We start from the raw sequence: 22,770 nt of genomic DNA on the forward strand, positions 1-22,770 counted from the left end.
AACAGGGTGCACTAATCACTGAGTTGCCAAATGGGTTCAAACTTGTGATTCTTCTGCCTCAGTTTCCCACACTATTGGAATTGAAAGTGTGTACCACCACACACAGCTAGTTTTTAACAATGTTATTGTTTTTGTTTTTGTTGGTATGGGGACTGAACCCAGGCTATTTTCCCTGAGCTACATTCTCAGCCCTTTTTTAAAATTTTGAGACAGGGTTTTACTAAGACATTGAATTGGTCAGGCTGGGCTTGAATTTGTAACCTTGCCTCAGCCTTCCAGAGTGCCAAGATTATAGGCTTGTGCCACCATCCCTGGCTTAGTTATTAGAAACTTAAATTATTTTGTTTCTTGATTTGATTTTTTAAAAGGTTTACTTGCATTTTCATTACTAATTGTGTTTCAGCCAATTGTGTCTGCCCTGTGCTGTTCATAACAGAGAACAGTTGTATATGTTTAAAACTGGAGACCATCTAAATGCCCACCAGTAAGGGGATTTCACATTATGGAAGATCTATCAGGTGGACTCCTGGACATCCATACACATCATGTGGATGTGGACTTGTTGGCATAAAAAGAGTCTCAACATAATGTGAATGAAAAAAGTGCTATACAAAATGTTCTATTACAGCCTTGGCAATTTAACGATTTAGAAAGACAGCATCTCAAAATAAAAAATATAAAGGGCTGGCGATGTAGCTCAGTGCAAAGGCCCTGGGTTCAATCCCCAATACAAAAAAAAAGTTATATATAAATATCATTCTATTTATTGTTGACAAAGGGGGTAGGAGATATGTACATGTATGTACATAAAGAAAAGATCTAGAGGGCCCAGGATTTAGCTCAGTGGTTTCGCTGCCTGCTGTGCAAGCGCAAGGACCCGAGTTTGATCCCCAGTATCAAAAAAAAAGAGAGAAAAAGAAAAGATCTAGAAGGAAATTTATCAAAATCAGTAGTTGTCATGGGAAGGGGTGGGTCTTTTAAAGTTCTTTGGCTTATTTGCATTTTAGGTGCTTAAGCACTAAAATAAAAGGATCTGAGATTTTATTTTGTCAGTGGGGGGGAGGGGGCATCAAACCCAAGGCCTTGCTCATTCTAGGCAAACACTATCACTGAGCTATGTCCCCAGCCTGGACTTAAATTTTTTTTGGTTTTTTGGTACTGGAGATTGAACCCAGAGCCTTTGGACTGGGTTATACTCCCCAGACCTTTTTTATTTTGAAAAAGTTTCTCAGCAAGTTCCTAAATTGCTCAATGAAGTTCAAACTTATGATTCTCCTGCTTCAGCCTCCCTGAGTACTGGGATTATAGTGCATGTCACTACACTCAGTTTAGACCTGAGATTTAAATTTTTTTTTTTTAAAGACAGGGTTTTGCTATGCAATTTAGCCTGGCCTGGGCTACATAGTGAGCTCTGAATTTTCAATGATTCTTCTGCCTCAGCCTCCTGAGTGCTGGGATTACAGCCACTGCATCTGGCTCTTTCCATTTGTAAAAATTTCCAGCCCAATGGTAGACTATTTTTTTGTTTTGTTTCTTGACACAAGGTCTCGCTGTGTAGTTCAGGATGCCTTGAACTCACTATGTAGCCCAGGCTGGTGTCAGACTCCTGGAGATCCTCCTGCCTCAGCCTCCAGAGTGCTGTGATTACAGGCTTATTCCACCATGCCCGGCTCCAAAGTAGACTATTATGTCTGCTTATTTAGCTATGTGTTCATATTTATTTATTTATGGTACAGTGGATAAAACCTAGGGCCTGGCACATGCTAGGAGAGTGCTCCACCACTGAGTTATACCCCAAAGCTCAACAATTTCTAAAAGAAGGACCAAATGTTTAAGGATATATCAAAATTTGCAAAAATTGTGCTTGTAGTGCCACAGTAGTGCCTGTTCATTTTGAGCCACTTTATCCGGTCCACCAAATTAGTTTTTGACCTAATGGTCTGTTGCTGACTTCACAAACCTTTTCGTGCATGCTCTCTGGTTACCAAAAGTAGCTCATATCCTCCAACCGTTTTTCATGGATGGGGAAACAGGCCTGAGACAGGGACTGAGCTGGAATTGTTTGGTGAATTTAATGTCCAGCTAGGATTTAAACCCAGAGCAGTGTGCAAGGCACACAAGGAAAGCTTAGTGTGAGAGTTGCCAGCTGTAGCAAATAAAAAAATAGGCCATTGGGCTGGGGATTTAGCTCAGTGGTTCTGTCACCTGCCTCGCAGGCACAAGATCCTGAATTCAATGCCCAGTACCAAAAAAAACAATAGGCCACTCAGTTAAATATGACTTTCAGGGGCTGTGAGTGTTGCTCAGGGTGAGAACATGCATAAGGCCATGGGTTTGATCACCAGTACCATGAAAAAAATCTAGAGAAAAATGAATAATTTTTTAGCATAAGCATGTCCCAAATTTTGTTTCTTTGAAACTCAAATTCAATTATCTTTTTTTTTTTTCTTGCTACTAGAGTTCCGCTACAGGGTCTTTGCACTGAGCTACACTGCCAAACCTTTTTATTTTTTATTTTTGGGTCTAAGTTGGTAAATTGTCCAAGTTGGGCTCAAACTTTAGATCCTCCTGCCCCAACCTCCCAGAATGCTGGGGTTGCAGGAGTGTGCCACTACATCCAGCTAAATGCTTTATAACTCTGACTCCCGATTCCCACTCTTGCGGCTCCTTAGGCACCTCTTCTCTCTCCACATTAGACCTTTTGTCCCCCTACCCCTTGTCTCTCTCTTTTTCAGGCAGTACTGGGAATTGAACCCAGGGAGCTTTGAACTACATCCCCAGCCCTTTTAATTTTTTTTTTTTTTTTGGTACCGGGGATCGAACTCAGGTCCTTGTGCTTGTGAGACAGGCAGCGGAACCACTGAGCTAAATCCCCGGCCCTTGCCCTTTTAATTTTTAAAATTTGAGACAGGGTCTCACTAAATTGCCCAAGATGCCTCCTGATTAGCTGGCATGAAGGCATGGGCCAGCATGCCCAGCTCCCCCAAGTGGCCTTCTGCCTCCTCATCCTCTGTGTTTCTCGAACAGGGGTCAGGCTCCTCCCCACCAGCTTATCTCAGTAGCTCTCTGTAGACCCCGCCTGGCCACCAACACCCAACTCTGGGACCACAGCTGCCATTTGCCTTCTGTCAGGTTTTGGGAACCCCATTGTCTGGGTTTCCATTTCCTTCCCACCTGCTCCTTCTCATTTCCCCTCCTGTTCCTCAGAATCCTGACCCTGGCCCTTGGACTCCCAAGGCAGATGGCCAGGGCTGAGAGCTCCTGTTCTTTCTCCACCTGGGCCATCTTTCTGGGCCCAGACTCATCTGTGCCCCTACCTGTTGGATGCCCAGGGCCCCAGGTGGGTGACTTCACTCTACTCCTTCCTTAGAACCTTTGGTGGCTCCTTGGCCCTTAGGATAAAGTCAGAAACAGACAAAGCCCCTCATGGTAACCCTTGTTGACTTCAGCTCTCTTTAAGATACTCCCTATTCCCAGAATAGACTTTTTTCACAAAGCCCATTGGGCTTCAAGGAGCTTCAAATGTCATTGTTCTCCTTCCCTGGCTCATCTTAGAAGACTCAGTTCCAGGTGACCCCTTCTTGAGGGTGCTTGTCTCCTCTAGACTGGGTTATTCTTTTTTGTGTGTGTGACACAGGGTCTCACTATATAGTTCAGGCTGGCCTTGAACTCACTGTGTAGCTCAGGGTGGCCTCAAACTCATGGTGATCCTCCTGCCTCAGCCTCCCAAGTGCTGGGATCACAGGTATGCACCACCATGCCTAGCTGAGACTGGGTTATTCCTTATCACTAAGTTACCTTCCACTTGCCTGATACTGTCTTCTCCACCTCTTGGTTCCCAGCATCCAGTCTAGTAAATGTACCTCAGGGCCTGACCCCAACATGGATTCTAATTTCCTCTCAACAACCTGACATCAATCCAATCTAACTCTGTCCAAGCTCTGACCTAACTTGAGACCCCAGTTCCCTTTTGACCTTACCTCATCCTTGACCCTGACAGCACACGTAAAACAGGACTAAAGGCAAGTGTCCCCTCTTACAGCAGTATGTTCCTCCCCAAAGGAAGGAACACAGAATCCTGAGTCTCCTCAAGATTTGCAGAGGAGAGTGAGAGACAGAACCTCAGACATCTGGGGCTCAGGGGAAGTTCATTCCTGAAGGAGGACTTCCGACTAGGAAGCCTGGGACTGCAGTCTACCCCTACCTGTCCCCGCAGTGACCTATGGGTAGGTTGGGATGGGATGTATTGGAATTGGGACTGGGGCTATGCAGGTTACAGACCTGGCCTGACCTTTGGCACCCTCTAGAGAACAGTTTCATTCCCAAAGTGGAGTGTTGGGCAAGCAAATCCTAAACCCTCTCCCACGAAGGACTGTGGGCCTCAGACTACTGCCCATTGTCCACCACTCCACTGGCAGGTGTCCTTACAGTCTGCATGTCAGGACTTCAACACCAGCTCAAATCCCCAACTGCCCATCCTGTCCTTCCAGGCCTAGTCAGGCCCCACAGCTGGTCTAGGCTCCGTCCTGACCCACCTCAGTCACTGAGTTCCCATAGCCCTAAGTGGAAGCCTCCCACGGCCCAACTTTGGTTTCATTTGGAGGCCTTACCTTTCCCAAGGGAGGTGTTTTCCTCAGGACAGGGTCAGGTTTCTCCCTCCCCTCTTGAACAGGGATTTCCCTGCAAATATGGCTTTTGTATCCTCTGTACTCTCAGACTGGGGGCCCCTGGAAGCTGTCTCTCCTCCCTAAGGACTGACCCAGGATCTCCTCCTCCATCCCTCCACCTGGCTGTTGATCTTCAAAAAATTCTAACTCCAGTCCCAGTTCTGCATAGCTCTTCCTGTAGCTGGGGCTCAGGTGGCCTTGTAGCCTTCCATGGGTCTGGACACCTGAAGCAGTTACCTCAGGCCCTGGCCCCAGAGACAGGCCCAACCCTTGGCTTGGAGGACTGAGTCCCAGCATGCCCACCAGGAATTCCACTTCTTCCCTCGTGAGGGCTGTCTCAGATCTCTGGTTTCATGGTGCCACTGGCAAAAGGAGGGATGCTATTTTGAGCAGTGTGTCTGGACTTGGCTCAAGTGGCACAGGCCAAACCCCTGCCCTACTGACTTCTCTCCTGGAAGAGCAGAAGCAACATTTAAGCCTCCCCTCCCCACTGGGGAGTGCTGAGAAGAGGCAGGCTCTAGGTTGGGGACACAGACAACAGAACCCCAGCTGGGAATGTAGTTTGAGCCAGGGATAGTCATGGAGGAATAAGATCAAGACCTGCTTTAATTGTGGAGCCCCCAGGGCAGAGCCTGAGGAATACAAAGGCACTTCCTGCAGAGTGAGTGGGGCTCCAGGCAGGGTGGGGACAGGGTGGCCTCCTCAGGGCACACGCCAAGAAGAGTTATGCCCTTGGGACCATACAGGGAAGAGGTGGGACTGTTTGGGAGAAGAGCATCAGGTGGAGTTAAAGGGTTGGCTTTCTGTTCTAGTTCAGTCCTGTGTTACTGTGGGACATGGGCACATCCCACCCTCTCTCTGGGCCTCTGTCTCCTTATCTGTACGTTGCTGCTGAGAGGACCAGAGTGCCTGGATGGAGATTAGGAGAATGTACTGAAAGGGCTCTCAGCAGAGAATGGGGCTGTTGCCAGTTAGAGGAAATCATTAATTGGCAAAGTGCAGCTCTGCTAGTGGCTCTCAGCCCATGGTGTTACCGCCCAGCCCTGAATATTACAGCTCTAGAGCTCTAAGGCGCCCCTAGCAGCTCCTCAGCAGCCAAGGCACACTCTGGGCAGCTATCTGGGGGTTTACAAGGCTGTTCCCTGTTGCTGTGCTGTGTTTCGGGACTGGTGCTGCTGATTGCCGCAGGTTAACACCACCACTTACTGCCTCTGCCAGATGCTGCTGGTCTCTGCTGCTGATCTCAAACTGATCTTTGCCAATTTCTACCCAGGTCCCTGGAACTCTTCAAGACAAGCAGCCTTTAGTGTCTACAGCTCTTTTTAAAGCCACTCGCTCTGCCCATACTACTTGCCGTAAGAATCCAGAGTAGATTTACAGAATCTTTCAAGCTGCACTACCAGAAAAATCTTAGAGCAGACTTTCAGAGCACTGGAGAGGGATTTTATTAGACAAGGCCTCTGCTGCAGCACGGGGGCGGAGCGGGGAGGGGTACGGCTGCCGCCAGGGTAAGAGATGAAGCCTTCCTATATCAACTGAAGAAATGTGAGGAAGGCAGTTTATATAGCAGCAGCAGGCCTGTGATTGATCCAAATTCGAGCCTGCTGATTGGTCCAAATTCAAACCTACTGATTCAAGCCTAGTGATTGGTCCAAATTCAGTTTTGCTGTCTGGTTCAAACACAAGCTGCTACAGTCAGGGCAGATATTTACAGTGGGTTTGAGGTGCCCAAGACAGTCACAGCTGTACTGGCGACAGTTGGGGGAACATGGGAAGAAGCAACTGCTTGAATGACAGCTGCTGAGTCTCCTCGAAAATGGCGGAGCTATAACCAGGGCTACCCCTGCTTTCCAGGAATATTCAAGAGCCCCAACGGTGTTAACCACAGCTTATTGGGGTCTGGGGATTTCGGGGTTGTTAACAATGGGCCCAGATCTCTCCCTGATCTCTGCCTGTCAGGGACGGTTTCCCAGGTCCTTCTTCAGAGAGGGGACAGCAGCGCGTGGATGGTGGGCACAGGAGAGGGACCCTGGCTGCCAGCAGAGCCACGGCTCCTGTCACTGTGGCCTGGAGAGTGGTTTCTTGGTAACCTTCGGTGGCAGGAGGACAGTATTGCCCCAGCCCACCCTCAGGGGACCCAGGGAGAGTGAAGGGAAGCAAGGGGGGTGGTGGCAGCTGTCAGTTGAGCCTGCCCCTTCCTGCTGTCACAGTTAAAGGCAAGACTCAGGCTATTTCTCCTGTCTCAGAGATGGGAGGAGGGGAGAGAGCTGACGACCAGCCCTCCTGGACCCAGGCAGAAGGGAGGCAGGTCAGAGATGGGTCCGATGCTGGTTTGCTGATTGCTTCCTTCCCCTGGGGGACTGGAGCTGGGGCTGGGGCTGGAGAATTTCTACGCTCAGGGTTGGGGATGCACATTTGTGCTGCAGTTAGAGGGAAGTGGAGTAGAGGATGAGGACTCATAGGATGGGGAAAACTGAAGGGGATATTTTCATGCTGTAGTTTGTGAGAAAAATAGGAGTACAGTGGGAAGTTTTAGGATGTGAGAGGGGAGACTTTTCTCTAAGGAGGGGGCATGGGCTAAAATGAATTTTCAGGACCTTATCCTGTGTGTGTGTGCGGGGGTGGGGGGTGGGGGTGGTCATAGGGAAAGGCTCTGGAAAGTCAGTTTAAATCAGCAGCGAGAATTGAGGTTGGACTAAAGCTGTGGTGGTAGCCTATGGCACGGGTGCCACAGAGGGCACACAGAGCCTTCTGTCTGCAGGCAAGCCAAGTCACTGCAGTGTTGCCCCAGCATCTGAGCATTCAGGTTTAATTGCGGTGTGGCACTTTTCAATAAATAAGTCGGTGTTGGGTTGCAGTTTGGGCATTCCTCAGGGCATGCTTCTTGAATGTGAGAGGCTGGAGCCACTGAAGGGAGGCTGTGGGTGTTGCACTGTCCAAATCTGGGTGGGTTGCAGGCTTTGGAAGGTCAAGAGGACCTTTGAAGGGCCTGATCCAGAAGTCAGGGGTCCTGAGGCCAGCAAGGTGGAGGGGTGGGAATCCAGGGCCTCTCCCTATTGGCTGAGACACACTCACCCCTGCTCCTCCCTCCCCTGCAATTTGGCTGGGTTGAGGGGGTGGCATTAACAGGAGCTGCCTGGTGGCTTCTGGGGAGTGAGGTCTCATGGGACTATGGAACAAGTTCTATGTTCCCCAGGCCTAGTGACCTCTCTTTGGCTTCACAGCATCTAAGAGTCCGAGAGACAAAATATGGCTCAAGCAGACAGACAGAAGCGGTAAGCACCCCATCCCTTTCCCCCACATCAATCCCGTCCTCAGGTCAGCCATCTCAGTGCCTTCCCTGCCCTGCCCTCAATCTCTCCCTCATGGCAGCTGCTCCCCTGGGTCCCCTCTTTTCTATCTGCCTGGTAGCCCACAGGGTCCCAGAGGAAGGGCCTCTCCCACCGGTCTCTCCTGTCCCCATAGTGCAGCCAATCATGAGGTGGGGGTGGGGGATGGGGTCTGGAGTGAGGGGAGGCTTGGAAAGACCTGGATGCCCAGATCAGTTTCTGTGCAGTGGGATCTGAATGTTCCCATGTAGGAGGCACTCAGCTGGACCAAACTCACCACCGCCTGGCCTCTCAAGCTTGTTGCACTGGCAAAAGCCCTCACTATGTAGGCCCCTTTACCTCCCTGCCTAGCCCTCCCCAGGCTCACTCTCCTTAGTCTAGCCATACCACTTCCTTTGCTTTTTTTTTTTTTTTTCTGGTATGGGGAATTAACCTAGGGCCTTCATGCTGAGCTATATATCCAGTTGTTTTTCTCTTTTTCCATCCCTCCTTCCTTCCTTCCTTCCATCCTTTCCTCCTTTATTTTATCCTTCCTTCCTTAGTTCCTCTTGCTTGCTTTTCTCTCTCTCTTTTTCTCTCTCTCTTTTTCTTTCTTTCTCTCTCTCTCTCTTTCTTTCTATCTTTCTTTCTTCTTCCCAGTACTGGGGATCGAACCCAGTGCCTTTGCACTGGGCCACATCCCTAGCCCCCTTTTAAAAGTTTTCTAAATTGTTAAATTGCTCAGGCTAGGCTTGAACTTGTGATCCTCCTGCCTCAGCCTCCTCAGAGTGCTGGGATTACAGGCATGTACCACCACGCCTAGCCAGCTTCCTTTGCTTTCTGCAGACAGGCTCAGAGTCCTGTGACTGTGCCTTCTGCCTGCAGTGTTCTTCCCACTGTCACCACATGGCTCCCTCCTGCACGTCCTTTGTGCACTTTCCGGTGCCAACTTCTCAGTGAGGCTGACCCTGACTATTCTACTTGAAGTCACCCCTCCCCACACACACTCCCAGTTCCCCTTTCCATGCCCTTCTCTTTCCCACTTCACCTTCTAACACACATAGGACTTGCTTATTCCGTTCCACTGCCGTCAGTCCCACATGCACAGGGATGCTCGCTTGTTTCTGTCATCTCGTAAGGACCGGGTGGCTGGTTCCCCATCTGTACTGATTGCTGTTTCAGCCCATGTCTCCCTCCTAGGCTTTAGCCTCTGCTTCCAAACACCTGCTGATGTCCTCGTGACAGCCCAGGTCCCTGCTGGAAGCCACATCCTCCACTGTGGCCAGGCCTACTCCTCTTCCTGTGGGCTCCACTCAGATAGGGCTCCTCTCTCTTCAGTTGTTCAAACCAGAAGTTAAAGCCATGTCCTTTTTTGTTTTTCCTAGTACTAGGGACTCAACCCAGTGCTTTTGCACTGAGCTACACCCCCAGCCCTATTTTTCTTACCACCACCCCCTTTTGTGCATTTCACTTTGGGACCAGGTCTCCCTAAGTTGTTAAGTTCCCCAGGCTGGGCTCAAATTTGCATTCCTCCTGCCTCAGCCTCCCACTCTGTGGGGACTAGAGGCATGTGCCACCATACCCAGATGAAAGCTGTGTCCTTGATGTTTCCTTCTCCCCTGCCTTACATTTAGTCACCCATATTATAGAATGTTTCTGCCTCCTGCTATTGCTTCTGCTGCCACCCTACTTTCCCATGGCAGATTTAGCCACTACTTGCCCTCTTCCTTCTCCTAAACTCCAACCCTGTACCTCCCCCAATACAGAAGTTGGGGCCTGAAACTCACTTTTTCATCTATCCATCCAACCATGCATTTATTGAATAAATATTTACCAAGTGCCAGGCACTATAGGAAACTGGGATCTAGTTGAGCCTAAGAGACAGATTTCCCATTCTCATTCATCCAATCTGTCTTTCTTGCACATCTCCCATGGCCTGGGACTGGTAAACACTGAGCATAAACCAGGAAGTAAGATCCCACCCCATCCTTCCCTTCCTCCTTCTGTCTTGCGCATTCATTCACAAACATCTCTTGGTGCTGATGTGTTGGCAGAGCCTGGTGCATTTTGTTGACCTCCTCATCTTCAACAGTACTCGGTGCATGCTTCAGGCCTCACTGAGCCCAGCACCAGACTTTGTTACATCCCATACAGTTTGCAGAGTGCCTCACTGTTGCCAGGTCCTGGCCTGTGACCCTCAACCTCTGGCTCCTGAAGACAGGCAGACAGACAAAGAGCTGAGCTTTACTTTCTAGCCTGCCTTCTCTGCCCCACTTCTCCCGGACAGCTCCTCACCACTGCAGATGGTAACTTTAGTTCTCCACCTGCTCCCTGTGTAAAATGTCCACATAGGCTCGCCCCTCCCAGGGGTCCATTTCCTGCTTGAAGGAGGGAAGAGCCTGGCTGGGCCATCTGCCTCAGTTCTTCTCCTCATCCCTGTGGCTCTCAGGTGGCTCCCACTTCCAGGGCAGGTGGCTGTCCTGGGCATAAGGAGGTGCTCATGGGAATGCTGCTGGGTTACCTATTAACTCAGCCTGGAGTTGAAGGGCCGATGGGCGGTGGGTGGACTTGAGTCTCTTGTCTGTCCATGGGCCCGGGCTGCTGCTTCAGGTCCACTCGCAGTTCCACGATGGTCTGCTGGCCCATGCTGAAGAGGATACAAGTGGTACTGAAGAAGGAGATGGTTCGAGAATTCCTGGCTGAGTTCATGAGCACATATGTGATGATGGTGAGTGGGTGAGTGGCATGGGGTAGGTGGGGTACAGCTCATGAGCCCCTCCCCATGGCTGCCATGGATCATAGTGTTCTTTCTCCTGTCTCCAACCTGGGAGCCTCAGAAATAAGCAGAGGAATGTAAGGAGAGAAGCCTTTCTCACTTTTGTTTTGGAAGTTTTGAGATTGAACCTAGGGTTTTCGCACTGAGTTACATTCCCAGCCACATTTTTTTTTTTTTTTAATTTTGAGTCAGGGTCTTGCTAAGTCACTCAGCCTGGCCTCCTACTTGCAATTCTTCTGCCTCAGCCTCCCAGAGCTGTGTGCCATCACACCTAACATCTCAATAAATCTTTTTGGAACAGAGCCTGGAGTATTTTGCCGACCCTCTCACCTTCAGCAGAACTTGTGCTCATAGAAAGGGCTCAAAATATGCCAGGATAGATTGAAGCCATGGGCTCGAATGTCAAAAGTCATGGTTGGAAGTGGCAAGAAGAAAAACCAAGGGTAAAGTGGTTGATGAAAAACTTGACTGTCAGTCTTTGAGAATTAATCCTGAGGGCAACGAGGAGACCCTGAAGGTTGTCAAGTAGGGGAGTGATATGGTCAGATATGCATTTCAGAAGTCACTGTGGTTGCAGCGTGGAGGCCAAGCAGTACAGGTGAGGCCAGACAGGGAGCCAGTTAAGAGGCAGTGATTGGGCCGGGGATTTAGCTCAGTGGTTCTGCTGCCTGCCTCGAAAGCGCAAAGTCCTGAGTTCGATCCCTGGCACCAAAAAAAAAAAAAAAAGTAAGAGGCAGTGATCATAATTGAGTCTAGAGAGAGGGTGGTGATGGCACTGGGGATAGAAAAGACAGCACATATTGGGAGAGTTGTAGGAGACGGACTCAAGGAGACTGCAAGTGTGAGAAGTGGGCTAAATGCTGATGGGTTATTCTGGAGCAGGGGGCCAGCACAGGGTCAAAGGTGATGTTAGTTTAGATACAACCAGCCAAAATGACAGGGGAAAAATTCAGGACATGAATGCAGGGCTCTGGAGTTCAACAGAGGTGTGGTGGCCCTCGGGAGGCAGAAGAGGGAGAATCATCCTGAGTTGGAGGCCAACCTGGGCTACATAGTGAGTTCAAGGCCAGCTTGAACTATATAGCAAGACCCTGTCTCCAAAAAACAAATGTGTGTGTGTGTGTGTGTGTGTGTGTGTGTGTGTGAGAGAGAGAGAGAGAGAGAGATTGAAGGAAAACGGTAAAGTTAATTATCATTAGAATGAGTAGCAGTTATAAAGACTGTCCAGAGAGAATGAATGCATGCGTGTCAGAGGGTCTCTAGGCACCTGGTTTCTTACCTTGACCCTGACCTTAAATCAGCAGCTAGCCTTGGGCAGGTTTCTCCCTGGCCCTCAAGCCTGTCTTCTCAGCTCCTAAGCATTCAGAACCCAGTGTTCATGGGCTTTGGAGCTGCTTTTGAGTTCCAGTTCTGCTCTCTTCTAGCTGGGTGATCTTCCACAAGCCTTTTGACTGTTCAGAACATCAGCTTCCTTGTTGGTAAACTGGAACCCTAACACTGAGCAGGTAGAGTAGTGTGAAGAAGGCCTGGTGCCAGCAGCCAGCACACATGGAGTACACACGTATTGGCCCCTTGTTATTATGGCAAGTGTTCTCAGCTACTCTCTCCTCCCTATATCCCACCCCCTTCCCTTCATCCCTTACTTTTGCTTCTGAGCTGTAAGAAAAACAGCGAGGTGCTGTCCCTTCTTAATCCAGAACAAAGTGATTCATTTATGACAAGACATTCCAATCTCATGAAGCCTGTTAAACCTTGGAACCTTTGGCAAGCTCCTGAGGAAAGCAGGGATTGGCATCCTCTCTTGACACCTGCCCACATCTGCCTTCTTCTTTTTATTTGATTATTATTGAGCACCTATTGCATAGGAAGCACTATGATACTAAGCCCTTTCCATGCGCATCTTCCTAAGTCATGACAATAGCCCTAGAAAGCTGTATGTGGCTGAGGCAGAAGGATTGCCATGAGTTTGAGGACAGCCTGGGCTACATAGTGAGTTCAAGGCCAGCTTGAACTACATAGAGAGACCTTGTCTTAAAAAAACAAAAAGCCAAACCAACCAACCAACCAAAACAAACAAAAACCCCCAAACCACAATGGCCCTAAAGGTAGGTACTATTATTATCCTCATTTTACAGATGGGGAAATTGAGGCCCATAAGACTAAGTCACCTGTCCAAGGTCACACTTTAAGTTAAGATGAAATTGGGGTGAGGGATTTAGCTCAGTGGTACCACACCTGCCTTGCAAGTGCAAGGTCCTGAGTTCAATCCCCGGCACAAAAAAAAAAAAAAAAGAAAAGAAAAGAAATCTAGTTCCAGTTTAGTATCACAGTATTGCCCTTTAATCTCTTTTTTCTGTCCCTTAGCTTAGGGATAGCAGGTCTTTTTGTTGTTGTTGTTTTTGCATTTTTTAATTCTTTTTTCTGGTGGTGCTGAAGATCAAATCCAGGGCCTTGAGTGTGCTAGGCAAGTGCTCTGTCACTGAGTTGTAGCTGAAGCCCCTGAGGTGGTAGGATTTCTAAGATTCTAGCTTGTTAACTTTCCTCAAATGGGGAAAGGTCTTTGCTGTAGGCTTTGAGCAGTTTAAGACCCCTCTATGGGCCTCAGTTTCCCCATCTGTAAGTGACAGCAAAAACATTTGCTATACAGATTTTCTGTGAGTACTAAAGGGAAATAATGCTTGTAAAAGAACTTGGTGATGGGCCGGGGATTTAGCTCAGTGGCTCCGGCACCTGCCTTGCAAGCACAAGGTCCCGAGTTCAATCTCCGGTACCAAAAAAAAGAACAACAACAAAAAACCTTGGTGATGTTTAAGTTCCTGTAGGACATTATGTTGTTGTTATTTTTAGTTGCCAGGCCTGTGCCAAGAAGTAGGAGCTTTTTCAATTCATAGAAAGTTCAGTGAATCACCAGGGTAAAGGTTATGTTGCCCAAAAAGGTTGATGTGACCTTGGCCCCCATTTATTGCAGCCAAGATGAGGGAAATGATTGTTATACTCTACAACTCCAGGATTGTTGTTCTCAGAGCTGGCTTCCTGGCTCTTGGCTGCATTCACTGACCAGGGGGGACAGGGGCTGGAGCCATCAGGGCCCTGGAAACCCATGTACAGGGCCCTATAGGGTTTGCTCGTGTAGGTATACATATGAGCCACAGGGCAAGGATTGCCAATTCGTATGCTACCTCGGCCGAGTCAACGCAGGGTGGAGACTGGCCAACTGCAAATCACAGATCTGTGTAAGGATGTAGCTGCTGCTGCTGCAGCTGGCTGTTGCAATGGAGGGAAGAATGCAGGCCAGCATTGCCCAAGCTTCTTGTTTTTCAAGTGGAGCTAAACCTTCTCATCATCAAAGCCACATTATCCAAACAAAACCTGTGTGCTGGGTGGATTAGGTGTTGGCATTGCCATTTGGCCACCCTGACCCAGAAGATCATGTAGGGTTCATCCACTCATTCATTACTTTTAGCATATGGTTTTGACATGGGGGAAATGGCAATGAGGGTACCTCCACACCTGCTCTAGTCCTTCTACTTCTGGTTCCCCCTGCCTGTCAGCTGGCCTGGTCTGGCCCCCCCATCCCACCCCTGTTTGTTGCTGTCTTCTCCTGCTGCATCTTCTCCTGGACCCTAAAGTGGCCCATCTCTGGGCTCTCCTGCTCCTATCCAGGGCTCCTGCTCAACTGCCTCTTCTCTACCTTACCTGAGCTAGCTCACATTTCTCAGACTTTTCCAAAACTGTTCTATTCTCTGCTCATCATTGTTTAAATCAGCAAATGGCTTGATCTCCTACTTAACTGAGAAAATCATCAGGTGGGCTTCTTGAGTCCCCCTCCTCACCTTCCTGCCACTCCCACCACCTGTCATCCACACATCCCTCTTCAACTAGGACGAGTCCCCTTTTTCCTGGATGACCTCCAATTCTGATTAGTCCACCCCTCCAGTACACTCAAGAATGGTGCTGTGTCGTTTTCTGTCTCCTTTATCTTCAGTCTGAGTGTCTCACAGCCTATAAATATACTAAAGTCTCTCCATTTAAACCAGTATAACAAACCAGGTGTGGTGACATGCACCTGTAGCCCTGGCTACTTGGGAGCCTGAGGCAGGAGGATTCCAAGTTTGAAATCAGCCTCAGAATTTTTGTTTGTTTACAATACTGGGGAACACAGGTCTTCACATTAAGATATATTCCTAGCCCATTTTATTTTTTTGAGACAGGCTGTAGGGAACAGGGAAAGGGGACATTACCAGAAGCCCTGCAGTGAGTCCTGGTCTCCTGTGAACCACGACAGCACATGGCAAATTAATGAATACAGACAGGAAATGAGACTTAGAGAAGCTGAGCTTTGGGCCTGATCAATGTTGATCTGGGCAGCAAAGGCAAAGGCACCCTGAACTTGCCACTATTTTGGGGTTTCATAGGGAGTAACAGATGACTCAGAAGGTGGTGGTAATCCTAAAACCATGAGGGTCTTATGTTGATTAGGACAGCAAGATGAGCAAAGATGTTCTCACAACAGTAGGTGGGATGAGTGAAGCTGATAAGGAATTTGTCACTCACCAGGTGAGACCTTTCTACTTGGTTCTCAAAGAACCAGGATGTCTTCAGCTGATGTAATCTTGCCCTTGAGTATCACAGCACCATGGGACCATTGAGGTTTCAGCTGTAACCGGAGGCAGAAATGGAGTTATGTTTCATCATGTCATAGCTGGCCTGTAGGCAAGAAGACTAGGCCTGATCATAATTTAATTGTGAAATAACGTTTCCTCAAAATTATGTAGAATTGCTCCCAACAACTGGGCTCAAATTTTTAATCTCTTACCCTGCCTCCCAGAGTACAGGGATTACTGGTGTGCACCACCATACTCAGCTTGCCTGGAGAATTTAGTAAAACCCTATCTCAGAATAAAAATAAAAAGGGCTGGGGAAGTAGCTCAGCGTGAGGTCCTGTGTTCAATCCCAAGTATCAGAAAGCAAATGAAAACAATGTAACACAAAATGAAACATCCTTCCCTTTCTCCTGTGAGCCCCTCATTTATCATGTTACTTTCCCACACAATGCTTTCCCTGCAAGTTCTCAAAGAGATACTCTGGGATCTTTCAACTCTTTCTCAGCAGCCATGGGGTGTAAGAACATTTGCTTAGTATGAATGAGGACCTGGGTTCAATCCCCAGTACCATTAAAAAAAACTAAAAAAACTAAACCAAATAAATAAAACATATCCACGGCTAGGCAACACATATCATGTTACTACTGACTGCCACATTGTCAAATTGAAAGGAAGCTTCCAGCCTTCACATACTTGGCCCAGTTGCTGCACGTGACTGACGGTGTTGCCCGATGTTTGTCTCTGGCCTTAGTGGCACATTCTGTCTTTGTTATCCCATTTCAGCGCCTACTAACACTCACCTATGAGTGCTGCTGAACAGTCCTAAATTTAGCCCCCAGCTGCCTTCTTACCTTGTGCCCTCTCCTGGGCTCTCACCCACCAATGGCTTCAAGTGAGCCCTTCATTCATGTCCATAGTTCTCCAGGGTTTCTTTCATGAACCCTAGAGTAGAGCTGTCCAAGGAAGCTACATATGAGTCACATATGTAATTTAAAATGTTCTAGTAGCCACATTAACCAATCAAAGTGCACTAGGTGAAATTAATTTGAATAATTATTATGTTTAACCCATATTTCTAAAATATCATTTTACTTTTTTTTTTTTTGGTACTGGGATTGAACTCAGATCCTTGTGCTTTTGAAGCAAGTGACAGAACCACTGAGCTATAACCCAACCCTAAAATATCATTTCTTTAAACTCTATCTTTTCAGTAATGGAGATTGGACCTTAGAGAGTGCTGAGCTCATCCTTAGTCCTTTTAATTTTTTTTATTTTGAGACAGGGTCTCACTAAATTGTCTAGACTTGCCTCGAAATTGTGGCCCTCCTGTCTCACTCTCCAGAGCAGCTGAGATTATAGGTTTGTGCCACCATGCCCAGCCCAAAATATCATTTCAACATGTAACTAATACAATATTTTTTTTTTTTTCCGGTATCAGGGATTGCACTCAGGACCTTACAGTTTCGAGGGAATTGCAGTGCCACTGAGCTAAATCCCCGGCATCATCATCATCATCATCATCACTATTAATTATTATTATTTGAGGTACTAGGGATTGAACCTAGGCTGTCTATACTAAGCTACATTCCCAGCCCTTTTATTTATTATTTTGAGACAGGGTACCACTAAATTGTTAAATTGACCATGGTGGGCTTGAACTTGAGATCTTCCTGTATCAGCCTCCCAGAGTGCTGGGATTATAGGCACATGCCACTGTTCCTGGTGAACTAACCACATTTCAAGCACATAATAATCACATGCACTCAGTGGCTGATTTCCAGCAGCCTGAGCCCTTTAAATTCCTTCAAAAACTACATGTCTGCTGGGCGTAGTGCCATATGCCTGTAATCCCAACATGAGGTAGGCTGAGCCAGGAGGATCACCGTGAGTTCAAGGCCAGCCTGGGCTACATAGCGAGACCCTGTCTCAAAAAATCAAAACTGAAAAACAAAACAAAGGGCTGGGGATCTAGCTCAGTGGTTCCGCCACCTGCCTCGCAAGCTCAAGTGCCAGGACTCAAGTTCAATCCCCAGTACCAAAAAAACAAAACAAAACAAAACAAAACAAATCTATATGTCCAAGCTGGGTGTTGTGCATGCCTGTAATTCTAGCACTCTGGAGGCTGAGGCAAGAGGATCGAAAGTTTGAGTGCAAGACCCTATCACAAGAACAAAATATAAAGAAAGGGCTGGGCATGTCACTCAGCATGAAGGCACTGGGTTTGATCTCCAGTACCAAAACAAAACAAAAATAAAAACCACATGTCCAAAACACATAGATATTTCCAAAGACGTGCCACCTGACCTTGGCCTTGGAGAGCGTTGAGTGTCGCAGCAGAGGGAATAACATACACAGCACAAGAAAGCAAGACATGGCTGGAGATGTGTGCTTGTTTGGTCTGAGACCGTCTGGCATAGATGACTGCACAGATTCAATCCTGGCTCATCATGGTACAGGCTGGGTGACATTGGATAAGCCAGTCAATTTCTCTACACTTCAGGTTGCCCATTTTCCACATGAGGAGAATAATACAGTACTTTCTTCCGAATTACTATTAGAAACATCCTTCAGGCAGGCCTGGAGAGTGAGATGCTGTGAGAGTGCAATCCACAGTGGCCGTCCTTGAAGCCCTGTCCCCACCGGCAAACTTCAGGTGGGCTTGGTGCGGATTGAGGTGCCTGGATATGTCATGAGGGCTTGTGACGCTGCCACTCCATCCCTGGCTCTTTTTACACTCACCATCCAGTTCTCATTGGTCTGAGAGGCCTCTCTGGGGATAAGAGAAGAAAAGTTGTGAGAGAATGTTCTGGAGGAAAGCATGGCAGAGGGTCTTTAAGGGCGATGTTGGGCAGGCCCAGGGCATGGGTGTGGTGAGGAGCAAGTACTGAGCTCTGAGCTCTCCTCTAAGGTTGGGACTTCTGGGATGGCAGGTCTCTCAGAAGACCTCCTTTGCAGGTGTTTGGCCTTGGTTCTGTGGCCCAGATGGTTCTAGGAAATAACAAATTTGGAAGCTACCTTGCTGTCAACTTGGGTTTTGGCTTTGGAGTTACCATGGGAGTGCATGTGGCAGGCAACATCTCAGGTGAGTGAATCCAGTCCCCTCCTGACTGGGTGAGGCTGGGTATTTCCGGCAGGCTGTTTCCTGCCCACCTCCAGGCAGCCCCTTCTCTGACACAACCTTTTCAGGGAGGAGAAGGCCTCTGAGCCCTTTGCTTTTGCCTGTGTCTCCCCCAGATGCTTCATGGGCTCCCTTGACTCACCATTTTGACTAGGAAGGTCAGTGACGGCAAAGCTTTTAGAGCTTTCAATGATACAAGCAGCCCGCTGTGGCACATGTGGCGTAGGTTTGCCACCACTGACATAGGTCATCTTAGGCAAATTATTTCCCTTCTCTGTTCCTCACTTTCCTTAATGGTGAAATGGAGATGGTGGTCCTTGCTTTGTGGGGTGGCTGTAAAGGTTACATGGGAGGGCTCTTGTCCTAGAAAACACAGTCCATAACACTAGCCATTATTATTTATTATTGTTGCTGTATCATTCGTTCTGTTGCTTGTTTCTGCTCTTGCCACCCTGACACATCTCTCCCTCCCCTCCACAGGGGCTCACATGAATGCAGCTGTGACCTTCACCAGCTGTGCACTAGGCCGCATGCCCTGGAAAAAGTTTCCTGTGTATGTGTTGGGTCAGTTCCTGGGCTCCTTCATGGCTGCTGCCACCATCTACTGCCTCTTCCTCAGTGAGTGCTCCACCTTGGCTGTCTGCCTCTGGATTTAGCCTTCTCTGAAATCTGGGCAGATCAGATGTTGGTGCAGCAGTCTGTAAAACTGTCTAGGAGAAAGAGCCTCGAGGGTGCTCCCCAAAGCTCCACCGCACCGCCCCACGCCTGGAATCAGCCAGCGGGGCTAAGCTCAGTCTGTCTCCACAGAGGCCATTCTCCACTTCTCGGGCGGACAGCTGACGGTGGTGGGTTCCACAGCCACTGCTGGCATTTTTGCCACCTACCTTCCCAGCTACATGACACTATGGTGGGGCTTCCTGAATGAGGTCAGTGGCCCCTCTCCCCAAACCCACCCCCTCCTTCATGATAAAGAGGATAAGAATGCTGGGAGGGGACCTTACTAAGATATGCCTCTGCCTGTGTGTTGGGATTTGGGGCACGACTGGGGCACCGTGGCTTTCTTAGGACCCTGGTGGGCTGCTATAGTGTCTGCTTCCCAGGTGTTACTGACAGGGATGCTTCAGCTGTGTCTCTTCGCCATAACGGACAAGGAGAACAACCCAGCACTGCAAGGGACCCAGGCCCTGGTGATTGGTGTCCTCATAGTCATCATTGGGGTGTCCTTGGGCATGAACACAGGATATGCTATCAACCCATCTCGGGACCTGCCTCCTCGCTTCTTCACCTTCATTGCTGGCTGGGGCAAAGAGGTGTTCAGGTACTGCCACTGCCAGGTCCCATTTCTTCAAGTTTTCTGTGGGTCCCCTGTATACTGAGGGTAAGGTCCCATCAGAAGCAGTACAGGGGAGTCCTGTTCCCTGATGTTTCCTGAAACTGGCACAGGCACTGGTTTTGCTCCAGGATTAACTCAAACCTATGTCCCTGAATCAGGATGAGGCTAGCTGGGACCCTGGGTGAGAGCATTCTCTGGGGTAGGATGGGGTGGCCTCTCTGTTCACCTTATCTTGGCCTGAAGAGCATATGAGTGCCATCCCCCTCATCAGGTCTCTTCCTCTTGCTTGCATTTCCAGGGACAACTGGTGGTGGGTGCCAGTTGTGGCACCACTCCTGGGTGCCTACCTAGGTGGGATCATCTACCTGCTCTTCATTGGCATCCCACAAAACCCCCAGAGACTGGAGAACTCCATGGTGTGTGAAGATCACAGGATAACTGTATTGCCCAAGAGCAGCCCATGCATGGCCTCTTCCCTCACTCCTGTCTCTGGAACCCCAGCCAACATAGCTGTAGCCCAGCCTGTCCCTCCCTTAAGTGGCTCCATGCCCCTAGAGCACTTCTAAGAAGAGTTTGTGACCCCAACCCTACCCCAGTAAGAAAGCCTTGTTCCACAGAAGTACTCTCATGCCCTGGGGACTTCCTGTGGTTGGACTTCCTTCCTGGGTTCTTCTGGGAGCTTCTGGGTTATGCCTTAGCTCCAGGCTGGAACATAGGGTTGAGAGACCTCAATTCTTTCCATCCCTGGGAGCTGGGGAGGCTGGGTAAGTGACCTATGGTCTGAGGGCAAATTGAAAGGATGCCAGACACAGAATGGTGGACTTCCAGGAATAGGGGAGGAAGGTGATGTTTTGGGGAAGGATCAGAGCAAGGTAGGTGGTATGGGGCCAACTCTAGGGATGCCCTGAGAGTGCCCTGGGATAAGACTTTGAATGGTCTTGGGTTCTCCCTTCCTCCAATCTTGGCCAGTTGTTATATAAGGCAAGGCCCACGGGTGTAGATCAGAATTTATGAAGCTTTTTTTGTTGTTGTTTTGTTTTTTTGTTAGAGCTCTCCTCAGCAGCTTTTTAGATATATATTTTTTTACTTCACATTTTAATACCGTAGGTATTCCACATATGTTTCTGTGCTGTTTCTGTGCTTTGTACATACATAAAAAAATTAAGATTTTTTTTGGTCCTTGTTCCAAGAATCAGTTTTTACTTGGGGATGTTTGGCACAGGTCAAAAGTGGGCAAGGGGTTGGGCTCTTCCTCCTTCCTGACCCCAGAGTTCTCTCATGTGAAGGAATGCCAGAGTTGAGAAGGAGGATACAAATGGAAAAATCCTTCAAACAGGTGCAGAGACCAGAAAATGTCTCACAGAGCTCAAGGGAAATAGGCACAGAAGTTGGGTGGCAGAGGGGATCCAGGATCCGCTGATGGTGGGGCCAAGCAGAACCATCCTGCTTTCTGGAACTCAGAAAGTAGCATCACCATGGTTGCTGTTGTCACTCATACATTTAGCTGTTCCACAGTTACTGAGCAGCCCTGCCTGGGCACTGGGGATGCCTAATGGATGAGTGTTTGAGGAGTGCAATCTACTGGGGCACAGGTGATTAGGAAGGAGATAAAACGGGGAGGGGGACACTTGGAGGCTGTGGGACTCAGAGGGCGTTCACAGCCAGCTGAGGTTAGGAATGGCTTTCCGGAGGAGATGTGACTGAGTGGGGGTGAGGGATGCCCTTCCTGGGCTAAGAGCTGTACTTTTACAGTTTTCGAGGATGGGGCAGAGGAAGCGTCTTTCTTTTTTTTTTTTTTGGTACCAGAGATCGAACTCGGGACCTGGCACTTCCAAAGCAGGTGGTGGAACCACTGAGCTAAATCCCTGGCTCAGGAAGTGTCTTTCTTAAATTGCTCTCTCATTCCTGGGACAAACACCAGATACCCACAACTTAAAGGAGGAGAGGTTTATTTGGGCTCATGGTTGCCTGGCTCCAAGGCAGAACAGCATGGTAGAATTGTCTGGGTGGAGGAAAGCTACTCACTTCCTGGGGCTGGGAAGCAGAGAGAGAAGGGAGGAGCCAGGGAGGGAAATATACCCTTCCAGGTAATTCCCTCAGTGACCTGCCTCTTCTGGCCATGAATCTACTGATTGAGTACAGCAGCCCCATGATCCAGTCAAATTTTAAACCCTCACTTCTGAACCTATGAGGCTTTTGGGGGAGCATTCCAGGCTTCCTTTTGGAGGTGGTGGACATGGTAAGGTGCTTTAGAAAGGCCCTTGAGCTGCATTGTGCAGGCTGGGAAACGGGGCACATGGGCCTAAAGAAAAAATGATGAGAGCCAATAATCCAGGAGCAGCAGCAGGGTGCTTAATAGGGCAGCACAGTGGGTGTGGGAGGAGATACAACTGGCAGGGCAAGGCTTGGTTTGGATGAGGGAGTGGGTGAGGGAGGAGTCAGAGATGAATTCATTTCTGGCTTGGGTGTGGGCAGAACACCAGTGTAGAACTGGTTTGGAGAGGAAGATGAGAAGCTATATCACAGACATGTTGAGTTTGAGTTGTCACTGGACTTGTGGGGGTGGGGGGTGAGAAGTGTGTGGCTTTGGGCAAGCTTCTCAGACTCCCTGGGCCTCGGTTGTTTGTAAAGTGGGGATAAGAGTGCCACCTACTCTTTGTGTTATGGTGAGTGTTAAATGTGCTCAGCATGTCAAGTGGGAGAATAGTGCCTGGCAAGAAAATATTCAATAAACACTTGCAGTTAAGCTGTTATATCTCCTGGAGTTCAGAAGAGAACTGAAGGAAAAGATTTGGGAAGTCTGGATATATCATACAATTATGTCTGATAATATATAAATGTGATATATATTTATATGTATGTACTTATATTTAAAAACATAAAAAGAAATACTTGTATGAGAATGGGGAGAGAAAGACTGATGGGTAAGGAGCCTGCTAAGGTCACCCAGAATCCAGGGAAGTG

The 22,770-nt window shown here is 48.5% G+C and overlaps 1 protein-coding gene across 2 annotated transcripts; it reads left to right on the plus strand.

Annotated features, from left to right (window-relative positions):
• Positions 1-5,105: 5,105 nt before the first annotated feature.
• On the plus strand, positions 5,106-20,976 carry Aqp7 (aquaporin 7). 2 transcript variants are annotated; one of them, XM_004838402.3, is made up of 8 exons: positions 5,106-5,328; positions 7,892-7,942; positions 10,586-10,703; positions 18,311-18,437; positions 18,954-19,091; positions 19,281-19,399; positions 19,574-19,791; positions 20,105-20,976. In XM_004838402.3, the coding sequence occupies exons 2-8, from the start codon at positions 7,917-7,919 to the stop codon at positions 20,370-20,372; spliced, it is 1,014 nt and encodes a 337-aa protein (XP_004838459.1). In that variant the 5' UTR covers positions 5,106-5,328; positions 7,892-7,916; the 3' UTR covers positions 20,373-20,976. The 2 variants fall into 2 exon arrangements, with proteins under 2 accessions (XP_004838459.1, XP_087039910.1); XM_087183784.1 differs by lacking the exon at positions 5,106-5,328 and adding an exon at positions 6,904-6,975.
• Positions 20,977-22,770: the final 1,794 nt, after the last annotated feature.

This window comes from Heterocephalus glaber, unplaced genomic scaffold (assembly GCF_053883595.1).
Source record: "Heterocephalus glaber isolate CG9 unplaced genomic scaffold, H.glaber_assembly_v1.0 deba00001481, whole genome shotgun sequence".
NCBI classification, from domain to species: Eukaryota; Metazoa; Chordata; class Mammalia; order Rodentia; family Bathyergidae; genus Heterocephalus; species Heterocephalus glaber.